The sequence below is a fragment of the Sinohyriopsis cumingii genome, chromosome 18, assembly GCF_028554795.1.
Source record: "Sinohyriopsis cumingii isolate HCF-2022 chromosome 18, ASM2855479v2, whole genome shotgun sequence".
NCBI lineage: Eukaryota > Metazoa > Mollusca > Bivalvia > Unionida > Unionidae > Sinohyriopsis > Sinohyriopsis cumingii.
Window position 1 is genome coordinate 13,120,302 of NC_142978.1, and position 17,624 is coordinate 13,137,925.

At 35.0% G+C, this 17,624-nt stretch overlaps 1 protein-coding gene across 1 annotated transcript in view; it reads left to right on the top strand.

The window, feature by feature from the left end:
- The window catches only part of LOC149776086 (uncharacterized), a 39,953-nt gene extending 26,269 nt beyond the window's left edge, over positions 1 to 13,684 (top strand). Inside the window, exons 5-11 of the mRNA XM_089941416.1 lie at positions 2,291 to 2,510; positions 2,986 to 3,113; positions 3,768 to 3,949; positions 6,513 to 6,623; positions 9,202 to 10,315; positions 10,971 to 11,195; positions 12,592 to 13,684. Coding sequence (XP_089797542.1) covers positions 2,291 to 2,510; positions 2,986 to 3,113; positions 3,768 to 3,949; positions 6,513 to 6,623; positions 9,202 to 10,315; positions 10,971 to 11,195; positions 12,592 to 12,762 — 2,151 coding nt within the window. The 3' untranslated portion in view covers positions 12,763 to 13,684. The remainder of the gene's footprint in view (positions 1 to 2,290; positions 2,511 to 2,985; positions 3,114 to 3,767; positions 3,950 to 6,512; positions 6,624 to 9,201; positions 10,316 to 10,970; positions 11,196 to 12,591) is intronic.
- Positions 13,685 to 17,624: the final 3,940 nt, after the last annotated feature.

The window sequence follows — 17,624 nt, forward strand, 5'->3', positions numbered from 1 at the left end:
CTCTTCTTAGTTGAGTCGATGTAGGTTAACATAATCAAAAGAGAATGTAACGGGACAGAACTTGACGGCAAATTCCACTTCATCGTTGTATAAAAACATCCCTTGGAGTTTTCATGCCTGCTGGCGTAGTCTGTGTCTTGGAGTTTTCGTGTGCTAATGCAAGGTTTGCCACGCCAGGGTGGTCGCAACGGTTGATTTATATTTGTCCCTTGGTAAGGTTATATTTCAGTGTATCCGGGGGTCCAGCAATGCTGTTTTCATGAAGATATTGGTCGACATGAGGCACAGAGTCGCTATCGAAGTGTTGCATACCCTGACAGATGATCTAACACCTCATCTGTAAATTCCGCAACAACGTCATTGCGTGGCTATTCAGAATTTTTCACGTGACTGTTTACAATCCACCTCGTATATGCAATGATAAATCTTAAACACAAAGCCAACGATTATTAAGTGCCTGACTGAAAAGATCTTGAGTCCTTCAAACTGAATTTGATCTCCGACGATCATCGACACCGACATCGTATATATGAAATTTCTTGCAGCATTTCCATTAATTAATTTACCAGACTGGAGATCCTTTTCAATCTTGTTATTCGGTTTATCGCGCCAACCATGTCAGAGAAAAAAAGTCGAACACTTGTTATAGAGGCAGATTTTTGTACATCCACATCCAAGAAATTTCAACGAATTCATCACGTTTGAACTTGCAGTTTCCTACAATCACTGTGCCTTCCCTGAGCATTGACTTTATGAGTTGTGTATCTCTGCTCTAAAATAAATCTTCCAAAAATTGCCATCATTTCCCAGGGTTGAGCATCTTTCCAAATATTCGCTGCCATTGCAAACGATTATATTGTCGTTTATACGTGTAAGTGCTGTTGTTATTTCTATATAATATACACCAAAGGCATTGATTTACCCCTGATGGTGATCTCAAAGATCTAAGTTGTATTCACTGTCTTGGTCGTCTTCATTGTCTTCGATGAATATTATCTGCCTTCGGTGATAGGGTCACTATCTTCAAGGTCGCCAACAGTTAAACTCACTCAGTTAACGTCAAGGACTTCAAGTTTTATTGTACAATATCATATAATGATTTTTCTGGGTTTTGTTATGTTCTTCAATTGGCGTTCGTCCTGTTCGCTCCATTTCAATCCCCAACCCGGTTCATTTATCAGATTTTCCAGACACGTCTTTGAAAAATCATATAACACCTTTCGGGCCTCTTCGACAAATGGATTCGAGGCATTCAAGCTATATAATGATTTCATCTTTTTGTGACGTAACAAACGCGCCATTGGCCTGATAAGTTAATTCCTGCATCCCTGTATGGTTTCTAATCACATAATACAATAATCCACTATAATTTTCTAATAGTGAATGACTTCCATGTTGTCAACGTATATAGCTTTGTCTGGGATTTCACAGTCATGCAGCTCCTCATCCCCGAAAGCCATAACTCTGGTTTCCATGCGGACTCGCTTCCATGCGGATTCACAAAGGTTACAATCGCGGATGCAAGCGTGTGGAAGGAAAATTTATCGGGAATATAGTAGGGGTTTCGGCTTGGTTGGAAAAACCGAAATTGGATCTCGAATCCCCATTAGCGCACTACTTAAGCTTTATACAAATTCAGCGAATCATACAATGTGATTGATATGGTACTTGCACAACTATTAGTGGAAAACATCGTGGTTGAATCCTAAATACAGCAAGTATGTATTCCTATTTTCCGTGCTGATTTCTTTAAGCTCTTGTACATTTATACAACGGTAAAAGTATTATTGACTGTCGTCTTTTTCTGACGTTTATTATTTCTTTAAACTCTGTGCTTATAAGAACAACACGATGTTTCTTTCGTTTCGATTTTTTTGAGAGAGTGGATTTTAGCGCCGAGATATATAAGCTTTAAAAAAATGATTGTAGGATGTTATTAGACACAGCGAGGATTTTAGTATGAATAAAACTATGAAGATATGCATAAACATTCTAAACAGAAGGACGTGTTCTTAGTTCATATTCATAAGGCACTCTGTTGGATATAGCATTAGGTATTGATGCCTTACCAAACTTGATATTAGCGACAAGAATAAGGTACACTAATGAGTTCCGTAAGTTACAGTCTAATGAATAGCAGTAACAATCTCTGCTTTAACAAATCTCTTGCCCGGAAAATGCACGCTTCTACTCCTCTACGCCAAATGTACTTGCGAGCTAACAAAATTGCTTGAGAATTTTGTAGAAGCATAATATTTCATCTAAAATACACCCATGATATTAACCTCAGGGACTAGTTGACGTAAGCCAGGCAGATGATTATTCTCGTCCTGTCAGCGAAATTAGCATGGAGCCCCGAGAGCAGATCGGAAGTGGAAGGAGCACCCCTTATGGTGAAGACGAGACTCTGAAGAAAACCATGGTACCTGATTTCACAAAAAAAGTTACGGTAACAGTCAACAAACTTCAGTCTCCGCGTCCCATCTACGGACGATTGGTTGTGAAATATGGTAAGGTGGCACGCCCTTTTTTTTTTCTTATACTTCAAGCAGAGAGAAAATTAATCGCCCAAGTTCGGTATGGAATCTTTATATGCAAGAAATGATTATGTTTCAACTGTCGAAGAACTATATATGACGTAGTTCCACATATATGTAAAGATAAAATAGAGTTTGTGCTTTTTTTGAAGTTATTTTGTAGAGGTTAACTCTGATATCAAACCTAACATTTAAAGACTGTACTATTATCAGTAAGAATGAATGCTGCACATTTTATTCGACAATTTCCAAATGCTGACTTCATTCACTATCATAACCATTCACACCTTATCCAACAAACGCCACTATTCTATAGTATCATCTATTTTCGGTCAACTTAATCATTTATAGAAAGTTTTGTGAAAACAAATTGAATGTGTTAAATCTAACATAAAATGCAAGCCCTTGTCATTCGTCTGATTAAACGCCATTTGTGGTATTTTTGTAGGACGTGGAAAGTACTTTGGTGAGGCCATAGTTGTAAATGACAACGGTCAGGTAACGGCTTCAGTTGTCGCCGAGGAGGACTGTGACGTTCTTGTTCTCGAAGAATACCTCTTTAATCGGACCATTAAGGTACAGATTATTCCCAGATTATTTTATCATGATTGTTTCATCAAGGTACAGATTATTCCCATATTATTTTAATCTGATTGTTTCATCAAGGTACAGATTATTCCCAGATTATTTTAATCTGGTTAAGTTTTGCAACAGATGGCGCAGAAAGCTTCTCACGTTCTGAAACTTCTTGAATATGAAGGCAAACTCCTCTCTAAGGTATCATCTATAATTGATCAATATAGTTCTCTTTATTTATTAAATATCAAATTAGGACAGATTTTTCTCAACAATATAGGAGTAATCAAACTTTAGTTTCTAAAAACAATTTCCGACGCGCGAGAGGCATTTTGACTCAGATGGCGAGGGATTCGTGACGTTTACCCGATGTTTGCGTGGACTGTATATTGTAAGACTTGATACATGGCGTCTTTTACCGCACGGTTATTGTTTCTATCCATAAATGAGGGATGCTGCATAAATGTCTTTATTCAAGCATCCATTACATGTCTATATGCCACTCAAAGAGACCTAAGCTGAAATCAAATGTGCCAGTTATATGCTGTGCTTTTGCCAGATTTTGTAAAAGTTTGTAAATAAATTCATTTTTATATTTTCTTCTGTGTTTATTGATTTCAATGACGATCATGCTTTTTCTGGATTCATTTAAAGGAACATCATGACAGAGAAGCCAGAGAGCTTTCTGATTTCGTTGACAACCACCCTTTTTTCTGTCATCTGGACCGAGAAGTAAAAAACGGGCTTCAGATTTCCTTGAGACGGGAGACCAAACCGGCTAATACTTTCATAGTTAAGCAGGGAAAACCTGTGAAGAAAATCCACTTCATTATAAAGTAAGTAAAAATGACTGATCTCTGATATGGACCAATCTTGGTCATGACCAAGGTAGATGCTAATAGACTGTGTTGTAGTTAATAAATTCAGGATTAGCCTGCCTTAGGAAGAATAAAACAAAAGCATGTAGGAGACGTTAAATAGACTGAAACTTATACACATGTACACTGGAAAATTACATATAAGTACATTGATAAATTACACAAATAATAAATTAAACAAATGTACATTGGTAAATGACACATATGTACCTTTGTAAATTGCACACATGTACATTCGTAAATTGCACACTGGTAAATTACACTTATGTACATTGATAAATTACAAACAGGTACATTAGTAACTTACACACATGTACATAGGTACATTACACACATGTACATTGGTGAAACAAATAACTGTCAAACTTTTTTCTCATGTTGGAAATATTTATACCTTTTAACCAATATATTTTCATTTCAATCTTTTAGATTGCCCCCCTTTTGCCAGAAATATATACAATATTGATTATTTTTAAGATTTAAGAAGACCTGCTGCAGTTTGATTGATAGAATTTATACCTTTCGGATTTTATATTACAGCTGACAAACTTAATGCGATTTGCGATTTTTAGATTAGTTCAGGATGAAACTTTCTCTCGCATTAACAAAACTGTGCATCCAAAAGAACTCGGTGGTAACAACTTGCCTACTTGTGCTGACACGGTGAGAGAAACGTAATGCTGCTCTCTTTGCCAAATTAGTTTTCTATTTGATATACCTTTTCTAGACTTTTATTTGTACATGTTTTGTGTTAAGACTATATGGTCTGAAACGAAGTAACAGAAAAGAGCTAAAACCAACAAGAGTTGTTAAATACAACAAATAGTCTATTCCCTAGAAATACAAGGTGAAAATTTAAAATGAACTTAAAGTATTGTGAATTAAATCCCAAATAGTCGTAAAAGTTCTAACATAAGTCCAAAAGTTGTGATTATTCTGAATGAATTCCAGCGGTGTTCCGATAAATTCCAACAGTAAACATGCTGATCTTCCGATAGTCTCGAATCTGTAATGTACCAACAGTCTTTATGTATTTCAATGATATAACTCAAAATGTCTTTGAAAGGATTTACACTATTCCCAGAACAGTGATTTAGTCAGAAACGTAATTCCAGCGAATAATTTTAATAAATAAATCCTCCCCAATACTAACTGAAATACAACTTAAAGTGATTCCTATAAGATTGATGTTAAGATATGGAACGAAGATTTTTGTTTACTTGTCCCTTATATAAAAGCTTTAGACCAAATGCGAGAACAAGGATAAGGGTCATTTTCACATCAAATTCATTTTCGGGATATTCTATGTAGTAAACAAGGTCAGGTCTCTTACTAAAATTTAGAAAAGAACACGTAAAACAGCAGGTACACCAGAAAGTTCCAATGTTAATACTAGTGTCCTAAATTCAAACTTAATTATCCAGGTGGTCTTTTTTATCAGGTTGGCCCTGAACTCAATTACTGACCAAGGTCAATCACACTATATACATATAAATCATGGAGGAAAGACAACACACACACACTACATATATATATATATATATATATATATATATATATATATATATATATATATATATATATATATATATATATATATATATATATATATATATATACATATATATATATATATATATATATATATATATATATATATATATATATATATATACATATATATATATATACATATATATATATATATATATATATATATATATATATATATATATATATATATATATATATATATATATATATATATAATCATGGGGGAAAGACAAAACACAATATAAATATACATAATATACAATCATGGAGGAAAGACAACACACTATATATATACATGACATATAATCATGGAGGAAAGACAACATATAATATAGATATATATGACATATAATCATGGAGGAAAGACAACGCACACACACTACATATATATATATATATATATATATATATATATATATATATATATATATATATATATATATATATATATATATAATCATGGGGGAAAGACAACACACAATATAAATATACATAACATATAATCATGGAGGAAAGACAACACACTATATATATACATGACATATAATCATGGAGGAAAGACAACACACTATATATATACATGACATATAATCATGGAGGAAAGACAACATATAATATAGATATATATGACATAGAATCATGGAGGAAAGACAACACACAATGCAAATTAAATAAACATAAGATTTGCTTTATGTTGCCCAGAAACTTCAGCTACAGCCAGTGGCGCAGTTATGTTCCCATCATATGGAAGTTTCATCAATCGCATGCATTATTTTTTAGTCGAGTCAAATGTTTGGTTGTTTATTTAAACAAAAATAGAGAAATAGATGAAGAATTCTTGGATTTCACACTACCACTTGGTTACACCATTGATGCAAGTTCAGAAAGTATTCTAAGGACATGACTCGAACCCAACATTTATCTTTTCTGCTTGGAGTATACCTATCATGTCGTTCCGTGATTTCAGTGGCTTAGCAGAGATGATTGCCGAGCCTTACGCCCACAGAAAACAGTATCCAGATCTGTGGCCCTTCGAAACCTCCACGGATGTGTATTTCAATGAATTCGAATGGCTCAGGTGAACATTTTCACTAGACAGTGTTGGAAATTTTCAGGATAGATTAGTGGTTTGAATAGATTAGTGGTTTGAATAGATTAGTGGTTTGGGGATAATCTACATCTACTAGCTTCTCTAGTGCAATTGATGGACTGGAATATTTGTCTTTTATACTTTCTCTTCAAAGAAATTATCAATATTCTTATCTGACAAAAATTATTTGGTCCCGTATATCATGTTTGTTCTAAACTCCGTTTTGTAACTATCTTTCAGCGATTGGTGTACTGTTTCCTGTTGTTTACTTTCTATTGTCTACCCTTAGGGCAACTATTGCTTTCTCGCCATCGAATTCAGGCTTGGAAAACTACCCTTGGGGAAACCATCGTCTTTCTCGCCATCGAATGCAAGCTTGGAGAAATATTTTTATCGAGAAACCCGTTTTTCACTCTCAACACCATTTTTCACTAGAATATTACTTTATCATCGCAAGGTCGTAGGTCCTGCAGCAGTTTTAACTAAATTTGTACAATAAAAAAACGATAGATGGCCAACGGATCCTTAATGTTTAGCTGCATTTCTTCCCAATTCTGATTTAAACTAGTATAACGAGCGTGCTCTTCGTAGCTCACAACTCATGTGAAACCACCGCAATCCACCCAGATATTCAAATTGCAGCACTTTAGTTTATTGAAAACGTCTATGATGCAAACTAATAGTAAGAATGATTACGCTGAGTTAAGTTGAAATTTATGAACACAACACTTACTTTCACCATGTTTTAAAGAGATATTGTTTTCATATCATTTTGTTTTTCGATTGGGTAAAATACCTTTTTTGAAGCAGAAAAGGTTTTGATTTGGGATCAGATCGTTGTTGGTGACACTTGCACATTTAGAGCACGTGTTTCGCGCTTAACGTTGCCATCTCTCGAGTTATTTATGGATGGGCTTTGTACAGTTGCAAATGCCATGTTGACATTTTCAATGTGGGACGAAGAAAGTTCTGTGAATAACCCTAGCTCGTTGACATGCTGTCTTGTCGGGGACACTTAGAGCAATTCTTATATATTGATTCAAAATCGGTAACGGATCCTGAAATATCGTGGGGGGGGGCGCGTAAATGGTTGCCGAAAGGGTGTGAAGGACGGGACTCTTATGTAGGTCCAGGTGGTGAAGCTCCCAGAAGCTCCCACATTATAAGCATTTCCAGAGAATGTTTTTAACCGTCTAACAAACAAAAAAACGTACTTGAAAAAACGTTCCGGTTGTTTCCTCCCGAATCTTACCTTTCAACCTGCCTTAGATCCGACCTTAAAATTATTCTTTCACTGTTCTATATTAGGAATGCATGAAATCATGTTTTTATAACAATTTAACATTCTAAATAAAAATGTAGCTTTAATGTGTAGACATAGCAGGTGTTGGTATCATCAGTGTTTTATTTAAGGTATATATCTTTTTTTATATTTCCTTTAATTGAAAATACATTTCTTATCTTAAATATTCTAAGTTTAATAGTTAAGTAAACTTTCTGCAAGTTTTTATAGACAATAATTGTAATTCCTTTAGCAGATTTTGTCCGTATTTTGGTAATTTTCTACATACCCTTTTATCCTTACATGTTTGATTTGACGTTCGATGCAACTGTAAAGTCTATATTTCAGTTTCACACATCCAGATTGGAACAACGTAAGTGTCTTCTCTGACGTTCACGCATCGATATTTTTAGACTCTGTGACTCGAACTTGTATAATTTCTCTTTTGTTTTGAATTTCACTCATACTGTACAGCAAAAATACTTTAGATAGCGCAAAATAGGGGATATATAATAAATACAAAACTGCATACGTTCTCTGTTCCTAGACCGGGGGGAGGGGAGTTCAATTGATGTGGCTTATCAATCCTGGCGACCGCGACTTGTCCAGAAGTCATATCAAACTCGTTCCTTCCGTCGACTCGCAACAAAACATGTATTTAGTTTTTAGCAATATATTACCAAATTATACTTGTTTATGCTTAATGAATCGCATATATATTCTTTCCGTATAGTGGCTTAACGTGCAGTATTGTTATGAAATAGTGAGCATCATATTAGTGCTGCTCGTGAAATGGGTTGCTACGTCAGCCAAGAGATCTCGTGAGCCAGTTACGATAATATATGCAATTTTCGTAGTTCACTGATGCAAGCTGTTTTCAGTTTCATAGGTCGAGTAAAGCACTTGTCTTTTGTGCAGGAAGCAGATTACTGTTTGTCACATAAAACTGTGTGGCCAACTGGTCAATGGAATTGTGTGGCCATCTTGCCCCTTTTGGTCGGTGCAATTCCGGCTAAAGTTGTCTGGCTATTATTCAAAGTAGACGGAAAAGGAAATACAAATCATACAGCAGAAGAATGAAAATTATATAACATCTTAATCACAGAAACACGAATTTGAAGTTGAAACATTCTTACTGTTGTCAAAAATAAAGCTTTAGAGCGACCGACAGATGCAGAGACTTTAATTTAAAAACTCCGAACATTGTAACTCATAACAGTCATGTCGTCTATTGTTATCCTTAATGGTCACGTGTTTCAATATATACTATTATTCATGTTTAAGAGATTCCAGACGAAGAACCTTCATCAAAAAGTATGAAGAAGTTGAAAAAGAACAGAGACATAGATCTGATTTAATCATGACCAGGAAGCATTTCCGTCTCTGCTTCGTACAAGGTAGGGAAGTCATTGGGGAAACTGAAGTAATGCTCAACCTCAAAACATCCATGCAATCCGTGAGGTGTGTCACTACTACAGAAGTGTACGTACTTCCTCTACGAAATTTTAGACGTCTGATAAGGCGCAAAACCTCAGAAATTTGCGAAATGATCCGCGCATACATCCACACGAAGCTCACCGTCAGGCTCCAGAATCCGATAAGTTCGAAGATCCCGCTTCTGACGAGTCTTATACAAATGGTGACAAAAGATATGCGTGTGAAATCCTTGAAATATATGAAGACCGTCAATACTCAAAAGGTTGCAAAAAGAGAAGCAGAGATGTTGAACCTTCTAGGATGGTTTAAAGTCGGTAAGGCGCCCTTAGTACCGCCTTTAGATCCAACAATTATGGAACTGAAAGAGGCTATGAAGAAAAGAGCACGCATACGTGAAAAGCTGAAGAAGATTGAAAACGCTGAACCATATATACGACCAGGAAGAAGAAATGTGAGAGAGGCGCGGGCACCAAAGAGCATTCTTCAGCTCAAAGCAATGACTTTGTTGGATGACTCTGAACTTCAGGAAGTGCTGAAGGTTGAAGTTTCGAAATTTAAACACGCTGATGAAATGAATAAGTTTTTGAGACGTTTCTCTGTGCGGTCAAGTCTTCTTAGCTCTGAGATCTCTTCATACGCTAGTACTGTTGCCCAAGAAAAGCTGTCTGTGCTTGAATACCATGAGAGAAGTAACCATCTAATAGCGAAATTCAAAACCCTTTTGGCAGATGACCGCATGACAAAAATGACTCGGGATGAGTCGATCATGTCTGAGGTTTTGCTTGATACTCCGAGAACTAAGGTCATCTGTGGTTTAGACAGTGATATAGAATATTCATCAGAAGAGGTGGACTATGAGGAAGAGGTAGAGGAGGAGGACGACGAAGAAGAAGAGGAAAGTCTTGAGAGCGAAGAGGACGAAGAAGATGAAGATGGGGATGATGATCTCACCATAATTGAGGTAGTGCAAGTTTAGGCGCACAAAACATATACAGAAACGTGTTAGTATACATGTTTTCATACATGTACCACTCTCAAGTGATCAATCATTAACACATACATGTAGTTTCACATGATAAAATGAGATTAATTGTAATGCATAATGTCTCATTAAACTAATCAATTATATGCATGATAAATGAAATAAGTGACATACTGAAGCGCTAAAATGTTTTCATTTTGTTTTTTAAAAACAAAATAGTTGTGTCATTAACTCGGTTACTTGTCCTGTCACCACTGCACTTCTCTATTTATAAATTTATTTCGCATACACTTTTGATTTTTTACGTTAATTTGTCCTTTATTAAAAGAAACAAATCTTAACTATAATTATGAACAGATTTTTTAGACACTGATATCTCTATTTCGTTTATATACCAACTGTTTTATACAAACGAAATCTTAAAACACTATATTAAAGGAAAGATTATAAGAACTTTGTTTCTTACTAGATCTTCCCTAATTAGCATTGAGGGCGATTTAATGGCGATATTACAGTCCTTGCATTAATGAATCATGGACGTATGGAATCGCAACAGACGAACAAAAAATGAATTAATCCGGCATTTGAAAAGAACTATTTCTTACCTTGAATGACCATTTCTTGTCTTTTCAAGGAAGAAGATGATGATGATGATGCATCACGTAACTCTGACTCATCCGCACGTTCTCAGCCTCGTACAAGACGGACGAGGTTCAAGATTCCCCGAATGACTTTCCGCGAAGACCGCGGAATGACACCTCGAGCGCTGGAAGATAGGATAAAAGATTTTCATTTAAAATACGGAGGTACCGAAGTAGCTGTCAAAAGCCTCCCAGCCTTGAGACGTTATCAGGAAAGCGTAAGCGTTGTTTCTTAATATACTGATTAAAACGGATTCAGCTTGGCTTTATTCACATTTACTCATTAGCAACAACGTAAACAAATTAAATATAATTTCCACATTTACTCATTAGCAACAACGTAAACAAATTAACTATAATTTCCACATTTACTCAGTAGCAACAACGTAAACAAATTAGCTATAATTTCCACATATACTCAGTAGCAACAACGTAAACAAATTAGCTATAATTTCCACATTTACTCAGTAGCAACAACGTAAACGAATTAAATATAATTTTCACATTTACTCAGTAGCAACAACGTAAACAAATTAACTATAATTTTCACATTTACTCAGTAGCAACAACGTAAACAAATTAACTATAATTTCCACATTTACTCAGTAGCAACAAGGTAAACGAATTAACTATAATTTCCACATTTATTCAGTAGCAACAACGTAAACAAATTAACTATAATTTTCACATTTGCTCAGTAGCAACAACGTAAACGAATTAAATATAATTTTCACATTTACTCAGTAGCAACAACGTAAACGAATTAAATATAATTTTCACATTTACTCAGTAGCAACAACGTAAACGAATTAAATATAATTTTCACATTTGATCAGTAGCAACAACGTAAACGAATTAAATATAATTTTCACATTTAATCATTAGCAAGAACGTAAACGAATTAACTATAATTTCCACATTTACTCAGTAGCAACAACGTAAACAAATTAACTATAATTTTCACATTTAATCAGTAGCAACAACTAAACGAATTAACTATAATTTTCACATTTAATCAGTAGCAACCACGTAAACGAATTAACTATAATTTTCACATTTAATCAATAGCAACAACGTAAACGAATTAACTATAATTTTCACATTTAATCAGTAGCAACCACGTAAACGAATTAATTATAACTCAATAAACAAAAAAGCATCAAAAGTACACAGGTTTTTAATTTTTCGTTTTAATTACCTTCCTATTAGAGTTCTTTTTATATCTCCAAGAAGTATTTGATTTTTAATATTAAATAATTCCAATGGTTATCTAGTGTTTTTGTGTCACTAAGTGTTCAACAAGTGGAAATCGGAGATGAAGATTTCATAGGCATTGCCTTTGCATGACAACATGAGGAATGCCGTGTGACCCCTTGTTAGTAGATGTGAAAAGAATAACAAATCTGACGAAGCAAATATAGCCTTTAATAAGAAAGTCTACATACGGAATGAAAATTTATAAAAATCAGTCTATTAATCTGAGTTGTAAGCTTTAGTGTTTTAAAAATTTTATTCTCAAATATATGAAATACCATTATTTACTTTTTAACATTTTAATGAGAGGAATCCAACACTTTTACCAAACACTGTAATAATCCGTATGACTTTTTCCAGAAGGACAAACGAGAGAGACCTCTACCTGGTGGCAAAGTGTTCGTCACAAGAATGAAATGTCTGTCGTGCGCTACTGACATTAAACTAAAGGACCACCAGCATGTACACTGTCACATCATTGACTTTCCCATCAGCAGAATCAGACGTTTTCGAAGGCTTATGCCGCGATGAATTCATCGACACAGATTTTCGCTGTCATGAAAACGATAAAATCTGATTTCGACGTTACCTTTAGTGAAAATGTCTCCATTCTGTGTCATAAAGTCTTACGCCAAAAGAAGACAGTCCGTCATGCTTGATCCATAAATTGCCTCTAGTCGACTATGATTAGTATGAAGTCCCTTAAACCTGTTTTAAGCAAAATCTTTTATCAGAGGCCACCGTGCGTCTCAATGACATTGTTTAATGTGTCTTAATCATATTTGTCGTCTACATGAATATGGTTAGGTCCCTGAAGCCAGGATTAAATTATACATGCACTGGTCTTTAGCATAAGCTGTTGTCGGGAGCAACTTCAGTCGTATTCATGCGGTTTAGTGCGTCAACTTAATTTAATTTGTGATCTCTATGCATGTATATTTTATTTTTATTTTCAGCATCTGATTTTAGTCAGTTCACTTCCGTTATATAGGGTCCTGTGTGAATAAATATCTTTAAAACATTGAGATAACTCCACCCCCACCTATTGTTACGTGTCTTGTGATGGTCATGCTCCACACTATGTTGGGAAACAGCTTCTAGCCATTTACTTCAAAAAGATCCCGGATGTATTCCTTCATCCTACTACATTGTGTATAAGCTAGAATCACATAAACTAACACATTTTCCAGTTTTATTTTTCATAAAATCGTCAAACGAAAAATATACAACCTTTTCACTATCAATCATGAGTGCTTTAATCAAAAATGTATTCCTGATGAATTGTTTTTCTCCAACAAAATTTGTTCTGTTCGCAATAAGAGTGGTTTGTCTGGATGTTAGTTATGACGTCAACTGAACAGCATGCGTATCTTCGATAATTTCTCTATAGCCAATCATCTTCTTATAGCTGATGCCTTTAGAATTTGAATAAAAGTGTAATTTCAATTACAAAGGCGTTGTACATATTCCATCCTTTAATAAAAAGGGACGTATTCTGGTACTGGTGGGGTTCGAAACCATGCAGACGTGCATCGATTGCACTATAAGTTCAACGCATTAACCACACGGCCACCGTACTGTCTATAACTGTGAGATGAAATAAACTAACGTAGTTACATTGTACGTACCCACATTCAATTTGCACTTCAATCACTTCATAATAAACAAATTACGTGGACGAGTGGATTTTTATAGTAACCTTGAATTAATATTTTGAGGTCGACAATCATTTTAAATTTTGTTTTCCCTATTTCTTACATTCTGCTTTTTATTCTTTGAATATGGACCATAAGTGCAAATAAATCAAATTTATCGTATTTTCACAAAGTTTTAATTTAAAATCTGAGTTGCATTTCAATACGATCTAACAAAGTTATGACATTGTATAGCATCGAACAGAAAAAAGCATGCAGCTTGCAAGTAAAACATGAACATTTCGTCGATGTATTTCATATGTGCGACACCATGCTTTCTTCTAAAGAGAAAAAAGAATGGCTTTAAAAAAAAACTTAATCAAAAAGTCAGAGAAACTGCACGGCAGATGCTGTCATTTACGTAAAATAAATGTAGAAAATAATGTTTTATAATTTCATCAACTCGCTCATATGGATGGACTTAAAACTCTTACAATCAGTAGCCATCTTTTACCTATGTGTGCTACATACACACCACGAATAATGCATGCATTCTGTTTCATAAATAGAGGATTAAATATTGAATAATGTCCAGCTTTTGCGAGCCTTGACTGCAATGCATTTGTGACCGGATATTTACAGTATTTGACTGGAACAATAGACTGTACAGAAGACGTAAACAAATTTCTTTTTGAGTCGGATTTGCATTCCATATATACTGCGTAAAGACGCTGTGGTTGGATAAAGTTCTGTCAGTTAGGAGACCCATATATGTCCTAATTCTTCGGTGAACAGAGGTGAGTTTATTTACTTATGTAAGATAACATTAAACCACGCTTGTATATGCGGTGGTTTCTATATCTATGTTACAAATATACCGCTCCCTCTCCCCACCCCGCCATCAAATAAGCAATGCCCTTAGTTTTACTTCTTATTGTTGTTCTTGTCTTGTAGTTTTACGCCATTTTTCTCATTATGATATTGTTATACATGACATAACAAACCCCTGTATGGGGTAACATATCCATATTCAGACAGCCGAGATAATGTTTCCTCAATTTCCTTTCGAGTCGAGTTCAAAAATGACCGCCAAAAAATTGTTCATTCAAACTAAACATTCCAGAAGGCGGGGTTAAAAACGTTTACCCACGATCCCAGCCAATCAATAAAGAGGATACTGCACAATAATTTCATGGGTTTATTTGGACCAATCAGAATCACATAAAGTGATATTTTAACATGTGGTAATAAATATCAAAAATATGAAGCTGCACATACTATAGGAAAACTATACCTACTTTGTGATAATTGTGCGTACAATAATGTCAGATAAACGGTCCAAAATTGAAAATACGACATTATCAAACTGTTTAGTTCGTGGCCACTAGCGAATTATGTGCCCGGTTATCACTGCTGCTGGTAAAATGTGTCAGCCCGAGCAGCAGAGAGGGTGAACAGACCACAGAATTCCGACAAAACAAATAAAACAAACAAATAAAATCATCTCGTAGAAAGGTCAAGATTTTTACAAATGAACTTTTCCTTGAGATGTTTTATTTCTGTAATGACCGATTGTACTAATAAAACCTCAGTTCGAAATAGTAGCTGAAAAAATAAAGTACTCTACGTGTTTATTTATTCTTGTTTATTTTTTTGACGACCAACGTTGGTAGGTACCCTCTCTGCTGCTATTAATTTACCACCATACCAAGTTTGATGAATATTTTTCAACGCGTTCTCGCTGTCGTTTTTCCTCATCTGTTTCATCTTCATCTGTTTCATCTTTATTTGTTCTATGTTTCAAGTAATATTCAAGTTCTGATGGTGGTTTTTCTATTTTTGAATTTATGTTCTTTCTGTGTTTATAATATATCATCAAACTTCGATATCGATCTCCACCGCAATTTTTGCAAATCTGATATAATCCTCTAACACCGTTGTTACAACCAACACAACTTCGTGGACCAGCATGAGGGTTTTTCTTTATAAGATATTTATGTTTCTTGCAATATTCTCCACGGCACCTTTTGTTGCATTTATCTGTTGTTCCTTGACGCAGCCACGCACAGTTGTTCATTATATTAATGATATCTGTTTGATTTAATTTAATTTTATCATCACCCCTGTTACCCAAATATTTTATCAAGACCCACACGATATCTTGTTCTTGGATCATGTAAATTTATTGTTATAAATCCATGCGGAGTAGCTTGCGCTCGTGAGAAGAAATTTTTGAATTTAATTATATCCATGTCACCACCACACCAAGTTTGATGAATATTTCTAAGTGTATGTGTGTCTACGCCATTAAACACAACTAAAATGTTGCAGTTATCTCTGATCACCTTCGGAATTTGTGTATATCGTTGAGTAACATAGATCACGTCTGTATTTTTGTGTCTACCTCGGGAAAATATTCTGGCTGGATTTGATTGTTTATCTAGCATCACATCGTCGTATACAACTAAATTATTAATAAATCCGTCTATGGAATCTACGGATGGTGCTTCATTAATATCGGTTATAAACTCTATAACATCATTATCTTCATCCAGTAATCGTGCGTTTTCATTGAAATCTTTAAGTACATCATAACATCGTTGATCATCAACGGATGGTGCTACTAAATATAATTTATCCCATTTCAACCATCTTATTATCAGATTAAGTAATAACTGCGTCTTACCAGATCCAGATGGTCCTATGATAATCATTCTGATGGAATTCGGTAGCGCAGGATGGTGTTTAACTGGCTCTCGCTGCCGAGTTGCTGAGAAATCAATTATATCCATATATATTATAACATGAATTTATATTGTTTACGCTGTAAAGTTAAAACTCCAACCACTGATTTAGCTACGGTTACAACAAAAAATAAAAAAATAGCGTACGGTGGAAAATGTTCTATATGCGGTAGAAAAGAAATTTTCGTTTTTACCTAATAAGCGCGGTGGTGATATTGCTAATTTGATGTCAAAGTTTCCAGGTGCTCCATGGGCTAAATACAGTGGAGAAAAACATCTACCAGGATATAATTATTGCGGTCCTGGTACCAGGCTTGATATCAGGCTCGATAATCAAGATCAACCAAAACCAGGCGAGGAACCAATAAACGCTATTGATCGAGCTTGTCATGCTCATGATGTAGCTTATAAAAGTCAAAATCTACAACATAGGCATATTGCAGATGTGAAATTAATTCATGCATTAAATTCTATAAAAAATAAAAATATTAGAGAATCATTAGCTAATTGGTTAGTAAGATCCTCGATGAAAGGTAAATTAGCGCTTGGAGCTGGTAATTAATAATGGAAATAATTTATTATTCACCAAGAGGATACTGGAGAGGCAAAGCAGCAATTGGTAAACTCGCTGATGCAGCAGCGGTTAAACATTCTACTGCTAAAGCGTGGTTATCCAAACAAGCAATATGGCAAATTTATCTACCACGTCCTAAACGAATTCAGTACGCGTATTTCGATGTCAGTGTTCCTAATGAAGTTCATCAAGCTGATATTCTGTTTTTACCGCATGATACTGTGCGTGGAAAAACGTACAAATACGCGCTAACCGTAGTTGATGTTGCAAGTAGATATAAAGAAGCAGAGCCGCTATCAGCGAAAACATCATCTGAAGTAGCCGATGCGTTTGAACGAATTTATCAACGAGGACTCGGACCACAAGGTGGTCTGCGATGGCCACAGCTACTACAGGTTGATCCTGGTAAGGAATTTCTTGGTCCAGTATCATCGCTGATGA